Here is a 19,079-nt window from a genome sequence, read left to right as displayed (position 1 = left end):
CTATGATCACAGTCATTTTCGACATCTGGATTTTGCTTATTAAATTCATACAGGACCAAACCTTGCTCTCTAGCAGGTTGCACATATGGAGTGGGTGTAATTCCGCTAAGCGGAGCTTTTCCACCTTATGGAATGCTTGGGGAGCCAAAATAAACGAAGAGCATTATTACTTGTATTAGGAAAGTAATTGCCCCAATAAAACTTTTTTTTTCAAGAGAAGGAGGAGGTAAAGTATGTGGAATGGGCTGAACGTGAAACCTGCAAAACCTTGGCAAGTACTTACTGTCCATTGTCGGCGACGGTGCCTTGGCCGGGAGGTGATTAGCTCAGCAGTCGTAATCTCTGGATGCTTTATTTCATTTATTCTCCTGCTGAGAGCAGATGTTCACATTATTGGTGGTGCGAGACTTCCAGAAGACAGTGCTATGTATAGAAGAAGAGAAAATACATTTATTTATCACTGTCTCCCAGAACCAAAGTGAAAACTGACATTTCTACAATCAGAGCAGTGGGAATGGTGGCGGGCCATCAATGTGCAGTGTCAGGCCGGGGGTTCATCACCAGCATTAAAGATTCCCACCCTCCATCTAATTATATAAAATATGGGCATGGATACTTGTAATTTCATCATAAACTTGGTTGGTTTCACGACAGACAATATGGTGAAATAGATTAGCTGTGCAGACAATACACCTAGTGACAAGTGATTAAAGGGAATCTGGCACCAAGTTTTCGATACACCATCTGAAAGTGGCATGATGTAAGGGCAGAGACCCTGATTACAGCGATGTGTCACTTACTGGGCTACTGGTTGTAATTTTAATAAAATCACTGCTTTTTCTACTGCAGATCTGCCAGGTCTCTGAATGCTGAGCTCTGTATCACCCCCCCCCCCCCCAACTAATAATTAGGGTGCGATGGTCTCTGTAACAAAAAATTATTACTGACCTCATGTTATTCAAGTAGGGCTGTTCAAGAAAAATGCAAATTGTAAATTTGATCAGCTGCTGATTTATAAAAATTCATGCCATATGGATGACAATACAATCATCCTTTTTTCTGGATGAAAATCAGACAGTTTTTATAGGGTCATGTGAACAAATAGTCATAATCTTGCCACCCGATAACCATCCTCAGATAATTGTGCCCGTCTGGAGACAATCATTTTGCGGTGGCGCCCATATCCGGTGCAGACACTTGTCCGGGCCTCTCTCAGCTGAATTGTCTGATCTCTATAGTCAGTGTGTCCATAATGGAACAGGATGAGATTTGCCTGATTGTCCTAATGAATTCCCAGCATCACACAGTGTCCATGATTGTTTTATCAATTCCTGGATTACCTCGCTCCAGATTATACTTCATGGTGGAGTTTTTTTTTATTTCTGGCCGCTGAATAACCCTAGGCATCTTAATTGTGTAACATGCATGCGTGGCTAATTACCTAGATAAGGGGACATATGGTGGTGTTTTGTAGCCATCTTTCCATCCTGCCTCCCAGACCTGGATCCTGTATCACGCAGTCCCAGGAGCACACAAATACTTGTCTTTGCCCAGGAATCAGCACGCAGAGCTCTTCATGTCTAATATTTTCATGAGAGAAACAAATATCTTAATTAAATGGAAAAACATGCCTAGAGGAAAAGTGACAAAACTCAGGGGGAACCGTTCTCACTTTCCCTAATTGATCTCCCTCATCAGACTGATTTATTAAATGAGCTACGGAGAGTTGTGTTACTAGCATTTTTTTTTTATAAGACTTGTCAAATGATTAAGTTTTATATCATAATTGATCAGAAAAACAATACATTTCCTTATATTCTAATTTTGGATTTTTTATTCTATTTTAAATATTTTATTTCCATTTATTCAAACATAATAAGGCTTAAAACCGGTAAAGAAAAACCCTACAGCCCGCTCCCAGTACCCACTCACCTAGAGATAACAGTTCTCTATATAGATGACTCTTTATTGGACGATTACTGAGAAATGCCGTGTATGCAGCGTACTTATCGAAGGGTTTCCAATACAAATTCTGGAAAAATTGTGGCAGATTAAAAATGGTGGAAAATGGGAAGTGCAAATGGGACAAGCAATTCTGGGATTAGCGTTCACCAGAAGATCCCAGTCCAGTTAGCTGAGATGAAATGCTGCGAGATTCAGTATTCAAAGATAAAATCCCTTATCTTACCCCTGGGGGGGGGTGTGAAATATATTTTTTGAGAAGAATTGATTGGTAATGTAGAGTAGAAATGTCTGCATTTACCTACATACTAGAGCCCCCATGCACATTAATTGACCGCTGTCTGTACCTACTGATTTTGGCAGGACAGTATGACCATCTGATGCCAGAGGAGACAATGATCGGACATTTGGAATTTCAAGACCAATCTTTTGGATTTCCTCCTCTTAAGCCATGAAAGCATAAGTATATGGGGAGGTCAGGAGTTATGGGCGTCTTCTGAATGAGCGTGTGGTCTACAGCTTTATGCTCACCTTGGACTAAAGGAGGCCAGTAGACTTAGTGCAAATCCATTTGCAGGACCTGGTCCATCGACCATGTCGGTAATCTTAGCTGTAAGTCCTAAAAATCACCTCGTACCTGATGACTCTTCATTTGATTAACAGACCTGGCGTGATATTTGTGTCATGCAGCCCTAGGCCGGCTAATCGGTAGAATTGCCTCAGATGCCGTCAAGAGGGCTCGCATCCAGTTGCCACCGATTACGGAGCTACGAAATGTTTTGCACCAACACTATGGGCTATGCATCTTAAATAACAAACATATAACTAACAAGTATTCCTCTGGACATACAAGTACGCCTAAAGTCCATTTACACTTCAAGATTATTGTGAACAAGTGTTCCTAAGAATTCGTATTTCACGATAATGATGCGGCCTAAAAATATTCATTCGTCATGTGAAATAAGCAAAACCAGGAGTGGGTGAAAAATACAGAGGTGGTAATGTGTTTCTATTATACTTTTCATCTGATTTTTCCACTCCTGATTTTGGCTTACAGATACTGAGGTAAAATACTGACCAAATACTGAAGGTGTGAACATCGCCTTACCGTTATGTAGGACTGTATATGGACACACCATTGGGAATGGTTGAATCCATTTGTCAATTCATTGATTTTTGGTTTTTGAGAGGAATAAAAAAAGTGCTGTGGTCTTTGAAAAGATGCTCCACAATTGCTATTTCGTGTAGAATACAAGTATTTAAGGAAAGTCTTTATGGTGGTCATACACTTTCCATATCTTTTAGGCTATGTTTCCACAATGAGTTTTTGGCAAGTATTTTAGAAAAATGCAAGTTACCTATTTTACTTTCACCAAAAGCTCATTGTGGGAACGTAACCTTAGGCCATGTGCACACGTTGAGTATTTGGTCAGTGTTTCACCTCAGTAATTGTAAGCCAAAACTAGGAGTGGAACAATCAGGAGGAGTATAATAGAAACATGTGCACCACTTCTGTATTTATCGCCCACTCCTAGTTTTCTTTTGCAAATACTGATGTGAAAAACTCACCTTAGGCTACATTCCCACGGTGAGTTTTTGACACTGCAGAATTTCTGCACCTATTATTTAAATTAGGTTACTTGTGTTTTTTTCAATTGCATTTTGTATGTATTTTTTATGCATTTTTATTGCATTTTTGGTCTCATTTTGGAATGTCATGCTTTAAATAAATCTGCTTTGTTTTTGATTCTTCCTGGTATGTGGCTTTGACAAAACTTTATTGATACACTTAGGGGCTAACATGCATTTGTGATGCGTTTCCGCCACAGAAATGCATTGGATTTGAAACATGCACCACAGGTCAGTTTACGCTAAGTAAAAAAAATTACACAGTGGGCATGAGATATCTGTAAATCCCATTTACTTTGCTGGAACTATAAGGGTACGTTCCCACGTTCAGGATTTGCTGGAGTTTTAACGCTGCAGAATGAATGTCCACAACATTTTCAAACCTATGATGCAAATTGGTGCACACGCATTTACGTTTTTACACATGCGGATTTTCCTCATTAATGCAAATCTATGGGGAAAATCTACACGCGTTCCCGCAAGAGAAATTTACATGCCGCATGTCAGTTTACGCTGGTTATCAACAGGTTACACATAGACACATTATGGACATAGATTTGTAGAAATCCCATCCTCTATGGTGTAACATCTGGCTGCTGCGATTTTGTCGCTTCATAAATACGTAGAGTCAAAGCCACAGCAAATCCTGAACATGGGAACGTACCCTTAGACGGCGCCCCATCTCACACCGTTACTGATGGGGCGTGTGACTAGACCTGTCCATCAGTACAGCTACATTGTGCTTGTGCCGGTGTCACGTATTGAGTGTCACACTGTGAAGGGGCAGCACTTTTGTAATTAAGAGATTGGTGTGACTGTAATAAATACGGTATATTATATGATCAATTGGACGAAATGTATGGGCTTTTTTTTTCATATTTGTAAAAATTATTAGAATGTGCTCAATCCTTTCAAATGGAGAATGTTGGCCACGCCATCGTCCCACGATTCCGAACTTCCGATAGAACCTGCACTACTGACATAATGCTGACCAGAGTACGGCTACATGTGTGACTTGGTGGTCTGATAGTGCGCTCGCTTATGTTTATATCTGCTCATTTTCTAATATATATAGATCCACTAACTGTAAACCATATCTGTTTTCAGTTTAATTCAGCAGCTAAGCAACTCATAGAGGTAGACAAGCCCTCGGGAGTGGACTCTGGGGAAGGAACTTCTGGGACAGCACATAGCAGCTCTTCCCAAAAGCACACAGATACGAAGAAGAACACCAAAAAGCGTCACTCCTTTACCTCCCTCACCATGTCTAACAAGTCGTCGCAGTCTGTTCAGAACCGTCATTCCATGGAGATCAGTCCTCCTGTGCTCATCAGCTCCAGCAACCCCACAGCTGCTGCCAGGATAAGCGAGCTCTCCGGGCTGTCCTGCAGTGCTCCCTCTCAGGTGAGGAAAGCCCACCTAGTAATAGACTCATCTTCCTGACCATATAATGCACATTATACCTCTCAATAACAGTTCTTCTTTGTGTCACTTATCTATGGTTGTGCAATAGGTAGTCATTGTCCTCCATATGTGGATACTAATCAAGGGTCCAATCTTTGGGCATTATATCAGTGCCACATAGCGTTGTTTAGTGTTTGCTTTGTATTCTTGAGTGTCCTATTATTGTACTTATTTTAGCTTCGCGGCCCATGAAGTTCAGTTGTTAAAAAGACAATTCCAAATGTTTTTCCTGTAATGACTTAAGAATAACAAAAAAAAAATACCCTTTTGCATTTTTCTCATAGCTAGGCCAATTCAGCGGGGCTCCTGAACCTTCAGTATCCTGCTAAACCAACAGTTCGCAAAATTGAGTGCACTGATAAATGAATGTATATCTGTTATCACCACCGCATCCTGGATGGGTGGTAATAACAGATTACAGAGAGGACATGGCCATTCCCTGCCCCCATGTACTTAGCTAGAGATGTCCTGTATATTGGGGCATTACTGAGAGCACCTTGACCACGTGATAGGTATAAAGGATGAACACAAACATTACATTAGTGGTCCATGGCCAAGTGCCCACACCTGGAAATAAAGCCAATATTTCATATGCAACTTTATCACCTGATCGAAGCAGTGATATAGAAAAATAATACCTTGGAAAATATCTTTTGCCAATGTTCAGATCTTCCTGAGGTCCACCACCTTCCCTATGTAATTATACAGCTCAGCTAACTTCCCACAATGATCATACTGTAGAAATAACCCATTCACCCTATAATTAAAATGGCTGACCTATTCTGAAAATGAATTGGAGGCCACAACTTTACTACCTGCCTCCCCAATTGTTTCCTTTTCTACTTTATTATCTTCAGGTTTCAGATTCTTTCTTCAAGCAGGACAGCTATGGAGAAGGTATAACTAGCAGACATTGACTGATATGAAGCATATGAGCGTCCCGCGCTCCGTAATTACTTTAGGCAAGGCTTTATAATTTGTAGCATTTACAGATGGGGGTGTACTTTGTACCTTGTGATCAGCTGTGAGGAACAACTGTAGGGAACTCTACTCTTTTCTTATAGTGCTTGCAGATTTTCGGGTGTCTGCTTTAATAAATTTACACTTTTTACATTTTGTTTTACCTTTTTTATGCATCTGTTTTATATATTTAATTTTCTGATACTGTTATGTTGATTTGGACGATTAAAGGGTTTTCTGTATTGGAAAATCTCCTTTGCTACAAGATTTCCCTAGTAGTGATGTGGTCAGTCAGCACAGCAGTCACCTGCGATATGTGAGGGAGCTTGGTAGAAGGAGCTCAGTCCTCCTGCAGCAGCACCCCAACAGGGAAAATTAAGCATTACATAGACCACAATTCATCAAAGCAAAGCAATTTCGCCAGAATTCTGTCATAAATTGCTTTGAAAAGTTGCAAAATGTTGGTGCAACTTGTAATATCGCAGAAATTGAGCAACTTTTGTTGTTTTCTTGCCAGTTTCTCCCATCTACGGGCGGATCTGGCGCTTGACGTGGATGTGACACCATGGCTCATTACCGTATTCCATGAGGATCTGTGGTGCTACTTATGCTAGAAATGCTATACCAGTCAAGGACAGGTGTAGAACTTGTTCATGAATCAGGAGTGTCTGACTGCTCAACGCCCTCTCATCAAGACTGGCAAAAACAAAAAATCAACATTCTTGATGAAATCGGGGCCAAACTGTCCATTGAATAAATAGGTTATCCATGTCAGGTCCTTAAAAGTAAGAGGTGCCCGATGCAGACACTTTTCCTTATGTCTTATATATTAGGATCCTGAACTCGAATGAAGAGTACGGTACTTTAAAATGTGTTTTAAATCACTCTTTGGATAAGTTTATCTTTAGTGTCTAATATTTATTGTGCTCCATGGCAGAAATATATTGAGGATGTTGCAGAAAAGTTTAGAATATTATTATTGTTGGGGGAAAAAAAGTAAAACAGCTAAAAAACAAACAAACCCAAAAAGATAATTGTGTTTAATGACAAAACATGCAATTCCTTTATGTGAGGGGATTACGGTATATGAATCATGTTTTTTCAATGGCTCGTCCATTAGACTAGCTTATGTCGTGGTGGGAATTTATTATCCCGTAGTGAGCCCAGCGTATGAGGACATGGGAAACAGCGGCTCACACAGTGATAAATGGCAAGCGTAAGGAATTGTTTTCGAGGTTTATACCTGAGAGCAATCTGGTGTAATTGCAATATTCGCATATTTAGCTTTGGAACTGCGTATATATATATTTTTATAGAAGCAGCAGGTAACCATAGGGGCATGGTGTGAATGCCAGGGGAGTACATTGTAAACCAGAAAGACACATTTACAGAAAATTACTGTTTACTTACATTTTTACTAAACCTTGAAAATTACTAGAATAATGTTGATACAGTTGTATAAAACTAGATATAAAGAAATAGCCGTGATTTTCATTAAAAAAACACAGACCCGTTTACTTTTGGACATTTACCAGTAGACAATAAATTTGATCTAGAATTAATCTTTAAATTCTTTATCCAATCCGTGCCTATAATTTCCTATATTTCAATCCATATATCAGGTATTGGGTATTTTTTTGGGCAATGTTCTTAGCCTATAGTCAGCTATGTTAAAGGAAAGCTCTTGGTTTTCAAAAACTCTCATCGAGTCTGGAACCTTCAGATAGCAGCCTGTAATCTGCTGACGGGCCTGGAGGGCCAGCACTCTGGGAATTCCTCTGGATACCGTGCCAGCGCTCCATGCTTGTCATTAGACTCCAGAGAGAATCCATCACTTCAAAGTTGGCCATTCAGATGAGATGTTATTTGGTGGGCTCAGGGGAAGATAGCCAACGTATGAACCCTAGTTCTTCAAATAGGAATTTTACTTTTATTACACATACACATCATTATACATATATAAATGTTGCCCTGATATTAATAATAGTAGTAATAACTAGTGATGAGCGAGTGTACTCGTTGCTCAGGTATCCCCGAGCACGCTCGGGTGATCTCCGAGTATTTTTTAGTGCTCGGAGATTTAGTTTTCATCGCCTCAGCAGTGTGATTTACAGCTATTAGCCAGCTTGATTACATGTGGGGATTCTCTAGCAACCAGGCAACCCCCACATGTACTCAGCCTGGCTACTAGCTGTAAATCATTCAGCTGAGGCGATGAAAACTAAATCTCCGAACACTAACAAATACTCAGAGATCACCCGAGCGTGCTCGGGGATACCCGAGCAACGAGTACACTCGCTCTTCACTAGTAATAACCAATATTTATATCTGGTTTATCTGTTTTTTTTTTCATAGAGCCTTTATTTTTACTACTGGTTAAGCAAATTTTTCCATATATTAATGAAAAACCTGCTGAAGCATAATCGGTTTATTCATTTGTGTCCTTGTGTTTTATTTCTGTCAGGTCCATATCAGTACTACAGGGCTTATTGTGACCCCACCCCCGAACAGCCCTGTGGTTACTGGCCCTGCTTTTACATTTCCACCGGAAATCACCTACCAAGCTGCTCTGGGAGTAAGTAGTAGGCTTTAAGAGTTTCTGCTCTGGGGTCAAATCTGGACCTCAACTCTTCTCTGTAAACTAGTATTAAAGGAGTTGTCCAGGACTTAGATTTTAGGTCCATATTAAAAAACAAACAAAACAGGCAGGTAGTTGATAACGGAGGCACCTAACTGCCTGTTCTATCCGTCGCCGGCTCAGAGCACTCCCTGACTACACCTGCCAGTGATTCAGCTGCTCCACATCAGCAGAGCAGCTTTATTGTTCATGACTGTTTTGTCAATGGGGCCTGACCTCCAATGTTATGATGATTGACAGCTGGCTCCCTGCAGTTAGGCAGCGGGGAGCTGGCTGTCAATCAGTATGACATCAACAGAGACGCGCCGTCAACATAGCAGAGTGGAAGACAAGCCGCTGCTCTTCTGAAGTGATATCAGTGAACTTCCACTGAATCTCCGACAGGCGTGGTACGTGACCACTCTATACCGGCAGAGATCAGTACCAGGCAAAACAGGCAGGTAGCAACTACTTGCCTGTTAGTTCCTAGGCCTGATATAATAAATGAAATAGTCCTAGATAAGTCCTTTAAGCTTATTCTCACTGTTGGGAATCATTCCTTTGTCTTCACTATCTTCTGCCCCTAAACTGAACCTCTTTTTTTTTTCTTAAACTTTTTCGATCTTATTTAAGCATAAGCTATTGAAAATGCTCTGGGTTTTTTTTTTGTGGAAATATTTTTTACATCTTTTTTTTTTTTATTGGAGACCATCCAGTTTTAATTCTCTCCACTCTACAACTCAGAGGAAATTGAAGATTACATTTTTCTGATGGAGGAAGCAGTAGGCTTTAGAGCCTAAGAGGGTTTTCATGTAGTCTTGCTTTTTTAGAAATCGGTAGGCTTAATATATATTTTTTGAAACAAGATCTAAATAAATTGGAATTCCCTGCAACTTCCCCTCTCCTTGGTGGGATCACTCTATCTAATTACAATATATGAGGGTAGTGCACATAATGGGGCTCCCTAATATATGAGCTACAATGCCTCCAGCTTTAATTTTAACAACCACAGTCATTTGTCTGGAAATACCAGATACATCACCCATTACCCCAACCTGTCCAAAGCACTCAGAGCTTTCTACTTAAAGTACACTTAGATAAGTTTAATTTGTAGAATTAGAACAATCAGAGGTAATGTGATATGGCCGAGCAAATACATGTCTACATGTGGCCCCATTACAATTTTACATCATAAATTCAGCTAGACTTCAGACTAGTGATATAAAAAAAAAACAGCACAGGAAAATTGGAGCGAGATCATCTGGAAACCCCCTGTCTCATGAGATCCACCAAAGAACCTTCTTGCCATGGTCCGTCCTGTTGTAGTTTTGAATGACACCAATCACTTTACTGAAAAATGAGGAAAAAAAATCCAAATGTGTTAAATTGGTGTAGAAAAAAATTAAAATTCCACCATAGTTTTTAGGAGTTTTGTTCTTTCGGCATTCACTATATGGTAAAAATGACCCGATAGTATGAAATTATTCAGGTCAGTATGACTACCAAATGTAAAAGGTTTTTTTTTTAACTGTTAATGTTAAAATTCATGTAAAAGAAAAAGTTGGTTTGTGTCACCATTTTTTGAGACCTGTAATTTTTTTTTATTTTCCCAACAATGGAGATGTGCAATGACACGAGAATTTTAATTAACGTCATTTTGGCTTACATACTATGTTTTTATCTCTTATTCTTGCTTTTTTTTATGGGCAGTTCAGCAACTGAAATAAAAACCTCTTTTTGTGTTTGGACGCTTATTTTCCTTTTGACATTTATCTTATTGTTAAAATAATTTTATATATTGATAGATTGAACCTTCATGGATGCATTTACGTGAAGTATGTTTATTCTTTAAATGGGAAAGGCAGGGTGATTTAAACTTTTATATTTATTTAATTTTTTTTTTTTTAGTCTTAGGGCACTTGAACTTGCAATATCCTATACTATATGCTGCACTACTACAATTGCTGAGCTTCACAATGGCAGTTTCAGAGGCCTTCGGCAGGCCCCACCTGCCATGTCAGCCAATCAATTGCTTGCAACCCTGTCTCCAGAGGCCTTCGGCAGGCCCCACCTGCCATGTCAGCCAATCAATTGCTTGCAACCCTGTCTCCAGAGGCCTTCGGCAGGCCCCACCTGCCATGTCAGCCAATCAATTGCTTGCAACCCTGTCTCGGGGGAATAATGAGAGTCAGTGTCGGCACACCGGGGCAGTGCTGACTTTTAAATGCCACTGTTGATTGACAATGGCATATAAATGGTTAAACAGCATCTATCAGAGCTTCAGCTGTTAGAAGTAGATGCTGGCTGTGTAACACAGTGATCATCTGTTGGTTATGGTGCAGGCTCAGTTCCTGAGCTCACTCTCTATAAACCCGTAAATTTACGTTATTTGGCCGCTATCAGGTTAATATATTGTTTAACTTTTCCCACCTTGATCCATGAAGTATTCACTTGTGCAGTAGCCAGTGCCGAGGGACAAAGATTTTCTATTGGGCAATCAATATTTTCCCCTTCAATGCTGAGATTTACTGGCTGGGTAGAAAATAATTGCTTTTTGGCTGCAGCATTTCTTCACCAGGATTGGATTATTTTAGAAAGTTAAAAATGATGACTGGTTGGATCCGTGAAAAAAGATTGCCCGGGCTGCCAAGAAGGAATTCTGACATCACGTGATTATAAACTAACAAGCTGACTCCTTCTGAGGTCTATGTAGAAACAGGAGGTCAATTTTCCCTGCGTGAGTCAAAAGTCACTGCAAAAGTCTCTGACAGGGGGAGGAGGGGGTAGCTGGGTCAGGAGTTGAAGGGGGGAATGATTTCTGCAGGGACAAAAGACTTCCTGTTTCTACATAAGCAATTGTAAGTGCACAGTGCTATATGATATGATGATTGCGATATATTATGAGGATAAAATCTTTGATGGCAGTGCTTCTTTAATAATACGGGCCATCAATGACTCATAAGCGGATAATTTGCTAGAGGAAGTAAGTGCAGCTGAGAGACTACACTAAATTAATAAGCAGAGAGCCTGCATGCAATTATTGTATTACATGAACTCTAGCCATTAAAGCCTGCCAAAGGAGGCCATAAAAGATCACAGGGCTAAGTAGTGCTGAGCTACAAAGGAACTTGAATCTGCAAAATTAAATGTTAAGTAAATCTGTAAAATACGGTTTGTTATACAGACTGAGCTTTTTATGTTCCATTATACATATTCTTTGTGTAATGTTGTCTTTGGCTTCTGAAATCTTCCTTCCAAGTTCTGCTGCTGTACACATGACTATTAAGCAGCTATGTATAAAAAAGCCTACTTAGCAATTCTAGGGCTATGCCAGGTGTGCTACAGATGGATAGAGCATCCAACATTAAATGGGTTGTCTGGGCCAATGGGAGAAAAATCAAAAATAATTGTATTTCAAATGTGAAAGATAATCAACCTTCTAGTATACCGTAACACATCTGCACCCCTGAGAAAGCCATTTTCTATGGCGAAACACATGGGGTTCTCATTCCTACCTGACACGTTCTGTGAGCCAATTTACCTAGGTAACTGTGCACATGCCACTTCATTGCCAGGTCACTGCTTACTTATTTTATATTCTTTAGATAGCGAATTATTTATGAGTTATTGTCCGTACTTGTGTGTTGCACTTTTATTTTTTTTATTATTAAATACTATTTGACTTAACGGTAGGAGTACTGTATTGATACATCCTTTTCAGACATTAATCTACTTGGCCCTATTGGTTACCATGCCGGTCATGGCCTAACAAACAAGTTTTGGTGCAGTGTTTGCATTTGATTTTATTTCTTTTGAGTAGGCTTTTATGATTGCTTTCCTATAAAGTTTCAGATTGTTAAAATGTAGGAAGTGCAACCAATCTTTAGTACAGGTATCTTTTAACCATATCTGAGCCAATTAGCCCTATTGTATTTTGAATCCCTTCTTCTGCTGCTGTGAAGAGCTTGACTTCATATCCAACTGTATTAAAATTCTTCGTCAAAGATGGGAAAATCAATAGATCCTGTTCCTTGCTATTGGTGGTACATTCCCTATATTTACATTAGCTATTAACAGAGCATGACATATCATTATTGATCACTTAGTATCCCTGTCCATGTATTTGAGGTCCATCAAACATCTATGGAAACCTGACTGAAGGAACATCACTTGTTTTATGAAGATGAAAGCCTCCAAAGTGCACCAGTTTGGATCAGCTGTGATGGGTACTGCCATGGAAAGGATTGAACTGACAATAATCCTCTTCTCAAACTTCTTTATTAGAGAGAGATTGTTTGTAGGGGAACATGGAAAGTCATACAGTTTTCTTTCCTCTGGATGTATGTATAATCAGAACCATCAGTGTGTAATCGGAGGAATACACAGAGTCCCCATGGATGAATATGGGCTCCTTATTCACCTCTGTGTGAGACATTTTGCTAGATTTGCTTATCCTATGCTGTTTCTGTGCATTTTACACTTGATTTGACAGTTAAGATGTCACCACTAGAATTATTTTTCAGCTATCCTCTGTATTTAGGATACTTAAAAAAAGGGCCAGAGGGAGAATCCCTAACTATACAATGTGCTGGAAGATCTATAATTCAGAAGTTCATTGTACAATAGACAAAAGAATGTGTAATAAGCATAAAAGCACCAGAGCACAAAAACAATTTGATTACCCCAAAGCAATAATCAAGGGATGTTTAGAGAACTACATTGGCCTTTGTGTACTATAAAGTGTCACTTGAGATATTGAGATACACAACCCTTTCTGTTATGGTTTTTTTTTTATTGTGCCAATTCAGGGTATGGGTGCAGGAAAGTACACATTTTTGTAGATCAGTCTATTTTTTCTTTAGGAGAGAAGTGCCACCAGCATTGTCTCACAGTACTTAATTGGGTATACTCATTTTGCAATATTATGGCAAATCCTAATACATGGTGTACTGTTGTGACCCGGCAAGGTTTGGCCTCTGAAACTCTCACCAATCCTAAGGCTTATTACCTCACAAGTTTCCTGTAAATCGAGAAGGATGGGAGCACTATGGCATTGTCATGGTTGTTGAGAACCTTCTTAAATTGCCATCTGCTGCGATGCAGTTCTTCAAGCCGTGCATGGTGGTAGAGTAATCAGGATTAAAATAGTAAGATAAATAATTTTTCATTTTGACAGTTATCTGTTCTGTTGGCTGATACTGGCCAACAACCCAACGTGTATGAGTGTGTCCCAACACAAGGGAAAAAGATAGATGAGACAGAATATCCATATACCAGTTTAAGGCCAGCATCAGTATAGCTCAGATGAACACTCGTTTGGCCAACGACTATCACTCCCTACTCTTGAGTCTGATATGTTGGGGTAGAGAGCTCCACAGTAGGAAGGATGGGTGGGAGAAATCTTGTATGGCGTATGGAGTTCTGCTTTCTTGTCTTATACACATTAAATAGCTGTCAGCCAAACGACCCTTCAGCCACCAGCTATCTCTCTCAACTCCCCCATACACCGGAACGCGTGGCTGTGTTCTCTGAACATGAGGAACAAAAGAATTGGCCAATTGAATTCCAAACACCCTCTCCTTATGTCCTCTTGTATAATCTTTTGGGGGGACAGTCGGTAGGTCTACATACAAGACGACTTTTATCTAAAGTGTATGAGGACCTTTAGTGTAATACTTGTTGATGTCACAAATAGAACATCAACATCCTAAATTCTTAGGATTCTCCATTTGTTTCCAGTGTATATGATACTGTAATGTATAACTAATAAGCTTGTTGGAAGCATACATCGGGGGTTACTTTATTTTATAGTTTGCTGGTGGGTAGACACTAAAAGAATGCCTGACATTTAGACATCATAGATTAGTATTACACAGGTCACCTGAAAGGCGTTATCACATGTAAGAAAATAAGGGAGCGCAGGAATTCTTGAAACAGAACGGCTTTGATTTGTGTGCCAGATCCATCGTTAGAGACGGAATAGAGCCAGTCACCTATTTACTAAAATGAAAGCTACATTTGTCTGCCGGTATCCAACATACTTGAACTTTTTCCAGGATATCTTGAATGTTGGCGTATGGATCACTGTGAATGTTCCCAAACAAATCTAAACAGGAAAGATAATGACTGGGTTCGACATTAACCCCAGAAACGCGTAAACCTCCCATGAACATAAATGGCTTTAGTTAATAGACATATCAGTGCTTGGAGCCGCCTGTGTTCTCTTCTATACCGTTCATTACTTTTTTATGTTACATCCAGAACATGCAAGGAACTTCTGCTGGAAGAAAGCAGGCGATGTTATTTAGAATCACATGGCCAAATACAATTATCTTCTCAAGAAGAAGACAAATGTCGCTTATTAATAAAGCCCTGAGGTGTTGAGCTGCCTCTTGGATTAGAGTATTTTATCCAGATTATTATTTTACCTGATGTATAATTCCGATTTTCTTAATTAGATTTTGTCTCTTCTTTTTGTTTCCAGCTCTTGTTGGTGAAGATGTAGCGTGGAATTAGGCTTTGTGTCCTTTGTGTTGACGTTGCCTCTTGAGTCTTGGTACCGAGACTCTTATAAGGCTGCCTGATGCTTTATGGATTAACATCTCACAACTGTATTACCGGTTATCAAAGAGAGTCTTATGTGCCTTTTACGTTGTTTCTATCCTCTGTTCTTATACATTTCAAAGAATGGAAGTATGAATAAGCAATTACAAGAACACAACAGTGATTGTATGAACAATAGCCGCCTGTAGATCAAAGAGGAATGCTTGTCTGTTCCCTGATGCCATGGTTTCAGGTATGGCGCAGTTAACGTGCCTTGCTTTGGAGACTAGTTTTAAAAAGATGTGACATTAATTTGTACAGAGTACAGATATTATTGATCTCCATATTTCACATACAGTACTGTGTGAAAGTTTTAGGCAATTGTGGAAGAAAACTGCTTTTAATAATGTTTTAAAAAAATAAGTGCTTATTTTTATCATTTAACAAAAACGCAAAGTGATTAAACAAAAGAGAAATCAAAATGAAATCATTGATTGGTGTGACCATTGTCAGCATTCAATACAGTATCAGTTCTTCTAGGTACACTCACACAACTGTACACAAGGTCAGGTATTTGGTAGGACTTTAGTTTGGTGTACCCGTTACCGATTCTAGAAGTAGAAATTATCATTTTCATATATAGGATGAAACATAGTCATTAAGTGAAACAAAAGCAGCTGCATAGGAGGTTTAAAACTGGGTGAGGAACAGCCAACCTTTGCTTCAAAGGTGGGGTTTTGGAAGACAGATTCATGTCACAGGTCATATATTCCATGACTGAGCATGGCAATAAGGCTACTTTCACACTAGCGTCATTTTCAATACGTCGCGATGCGTCGTTTAGGGGGAAAAACGCATCCTGCAAAGTTGTCTGCAGGATGCGTTTTTTCCCCATAGACTAACATTAGCGACGCTTTGCAATGCATTGACACATGTCGCAACCGTCGTGCGACGGTTGCGTCGTGTTGTCACGGACCGCCGGCAGCAAAAAACGTTACATATAACGTTTTTTGCTGCCGACGGTCCGCCCCCACCTCCTCGCACCTCACAATGGGACAGCGGATGCGCCGGAGAAATGCATCCGCTGCAACCGTTGTGCGGCGCATTCACTGCTACGGGCCGAGTACGACGCTAGTGTGAAAGTAGCCTCAGATACAAAAATGTTTCTGTATCAGCAAGTCCTTTCCCAGACAAAATGTTCTAATCAAACTGTGGTTTCCAGTTGTGTTGCTCTTTTGAAGAAGCACCAAGAAATGAGCTATGTTGAGAACTGTAGACACAATGTTGGCCGAGGACACAGTGCAGCAGATGAAACGGACATCTTGCCTAGAACTTTTGCACAGTACTATTTTCAGCGCAACTTTTTTCAGTAGCTTCTGCTAGTAATGTTGTTTCATTTGATGGTTGCAGTTAATTGCTGATTTTAATCCAAGAGCAAGACAAGCTCGTAATCAGAGGATTAGCTGGATGTTCTCAGGCTTTTAATTAACCATCAAGTACACTGATCAGTCATAACATTTAAACGCCTTGCCTAATATTATGTAGCACACTCTACCGTTATGCACTGTGTAGTTTGACGCCTTTCTAACATAGCCAGCATTACCATTCTTAATGGTCTGTGCTAAAGTAGCTCTTCTGTAACATTGACCAATCTTCTAGCCTTCACTTCCAATGCACATCCGTGAGCCCAGACCAGTCACTCATGCCTCTGATAACTGTCAATACATTGTCCTTCTATAGACCACAGAATACCAGGAGCACCCAAAAGACCTGCCACTGATGCGGTCATCCAGCCAGCAGAGAGGCTCTTGTGTCTCCTATGGCTCCAGGGTTGGGTGCTTCCACAGATTTAGCATCTCCTTTAGTTCTGTCCGTTTCTCTGAGTATTAGTATGTATAGTTAGTATGTTCTGTATAATATCATCTCATTAGTCAACAGTAGGAGAACTACAATGAATGACAACTATGTTACAGGAGACAATTCAGTTTTGATGTCTTAGTTTGTTGAGTCTGCCTAAAATGAATTACCTCAGTTGACTTCTTATAAAACTTGATATGAGTCTTTCCTGTATTTCTTGTTTAATAAAAATCCAGAAATACTGAGTGGATGTTGTCTGTGTTATCCAGAAAAGCTTGTTACTTGTGAGATTTTGTGAGAGATAAAGGGTAAAACGTATACATGGATCCTTGAAATGAAATGCTACACTTCATGTCTACCGTGATCTTCTCAGGATATAAGATACTAACCCTCGTAGGGTATGTGAACATAGTGTCTTTTTCAGGCGGATTCTGCCTGGAATCCATCTCAAAAAGGGCTAAGAAAAGCCAAAAAGAATGAACGTCAATTAAAATGACTTGCTGTGCACATGTTCCGTCTTTTTTAACGTAACTTTAGGCGTTAGAAGTTGTGAAACATCTAAAAGAAGTGACCTGTCCATTCTTCTGGTGGTTTCTGTCTGAATTTAAAACTAAAAAGCCAGAAGCCACGCTGACACCAAAGCATTACTCAGGACGTTAAAGAAGATGTCTAACAGAAGACGTGCACATACTCTTATGGTTCTTGCCTTCATATACCTTTTGTAGAATTGCCTATAGTAAATCATGATACACTCTATATTTTGAACTGCTATTCACTTTTCTATTTAGGACATGAATCCTCCTCTCCTCCCTCCTCCGCCCCTGACTGCTGCTGTTATCGTCTCCACAACTTCTGGGGCGACATCTTCTACTGCTGGACAGAGATTAACTGGTGGTCCTGCTGAACAAGTCACACACCTCAGGCCGTCCACTCGACCAAGTGTGTAAGTATTCAAAGGCCGGGTACTAACAGAAAAGGCCAGGTATGGCCTATCGATGTGATGCATCTACAATTGTGACAGGGCTGGCTTAAGTTTTTCGTGGGCTAAATAGTCTCAGTGGGCCCCTTGTGTATTATTGGCACCACATAGTTCTCCATACAGTATAATACTAGGACTACCGGACTGGTCACCCCCCCTAGAACTACTGAATGGAGTCAAACTTTTGCATCGACCTATTTTCCTTTTTATAATTTTTACAATATAAAAAAAGACAATATTTTCTTTTTGTCTAAAACACAAAGGAAAAGTGTCATCTTTAACTTTAGGCCTTTTAGAAATCATTCAATCAATCTTCAACTTGCTTAACAGTTCACAATGGCAGTAATTTTGACCATGGGTGCCCAAACTTTTACATGCAACCAGTAGTGGGCCCCATATATTGCTCCATACAGTATAATGGGCCCCCTATATTGCTTCATACAATATCATGCTCCATACATAAAAAATAAATAATCAAGTACTCACCTCTCCCTGTTCCCCCTTCTCTGGTCTCCTTAGCATCTTCTGACCATCTGCACTGCTCGGCAGAGAAGGTGTGCTGTAGTGACGTCATCGCGCCTTCTCCTCTGAGACGTCACAGAGCTCAGATGAAGAGGGGGAATGATGAGAGAGGGAGCGTAGCTGATGGCTCCCTCTCCCATCATTGTTTTCAACTGGATTGGCATCCAGGATGCCGGACAGTTGAAAGTACGATGCGGGAGGGCGGTGCTGGCGCTGTCGACGAGTGGGCCTCCGCCTTTGTCCAGGGCCCCGGGTACTCTGGGTGGTGACGCCGGCCCTGATTAGTGATCTATTATGTGAAAAGACCACCTAAAATTACTACCCCCTGCTTGTGGTACTCCCTGAAAACACAAGTGTATGTGTGACTAGAGCTCTCCTACATACCTTTTCTTATTTAGTGGTTTGTGGTTAATTTGTTGCTGGCATTTTAAGTGCGCTTGCCTACAGTTACTTACATGGGAGATCTATATTCCCACTTCCTATTACAGGTAAATTCCTGCACATCTTTAATGACTTAATTTCAGAGCTAAAATGTATGACAGATAA

The 19,079-nt window shown here is 40.1% G+C and overlaps 1 protein-coding gene across 2 annotated transcripts in view; it reads left to right on the top strand.

Moving 5' to 3' along the window:
* Positions 1-19,079, top strand: part of SH3RF1 (SH3 domain containing ring finger 1) — a 200,698-nt gene that overhangs the window by 155,899 nt on the left and 25,720 nt on the right. The window contains exons 5-7 of one of the 2 annotated variants that reach the window (XM_069744206.1): positions 4,699-4,995; positions 8,480-8,590; positions 17,821-17,975. In XM_069744206.1, the coding sequence (XP_069600307.1) occupies positions 4,699-4,995; positions 8,480-8,590; positions 17,821-17,975 (563 nt within the window). The remainder of the gene's footprint in view (positions 1-4,698; positions 4,996-8,479; positions 8,591-17,820; positions 17,976-19,079) is intronic. The other variant, XM_069744207.1, reaches the window with a different exon arrangement.

This window comes from Ranitomeya imitator, chromosome 1 (genome assembly GCF_032444005.1).
Source record: "Ranitomeya imitator isolate aRanImi1 chromosome 1, aRanImi1.pri, whole genome shotgun sequence".
Classification (NCBI taxonomy): Eukaryota; Metazoa; Chordata; class Amphibia; order Anura; family Dendrobatidae; genus Ranitomeya; species Ranitomeya imitator.
The sequence above is the reverse complement of the archived record's forward strand: the minus strand, read 5'-3'. Positions and strand labels throughout refer to the sequence as shown.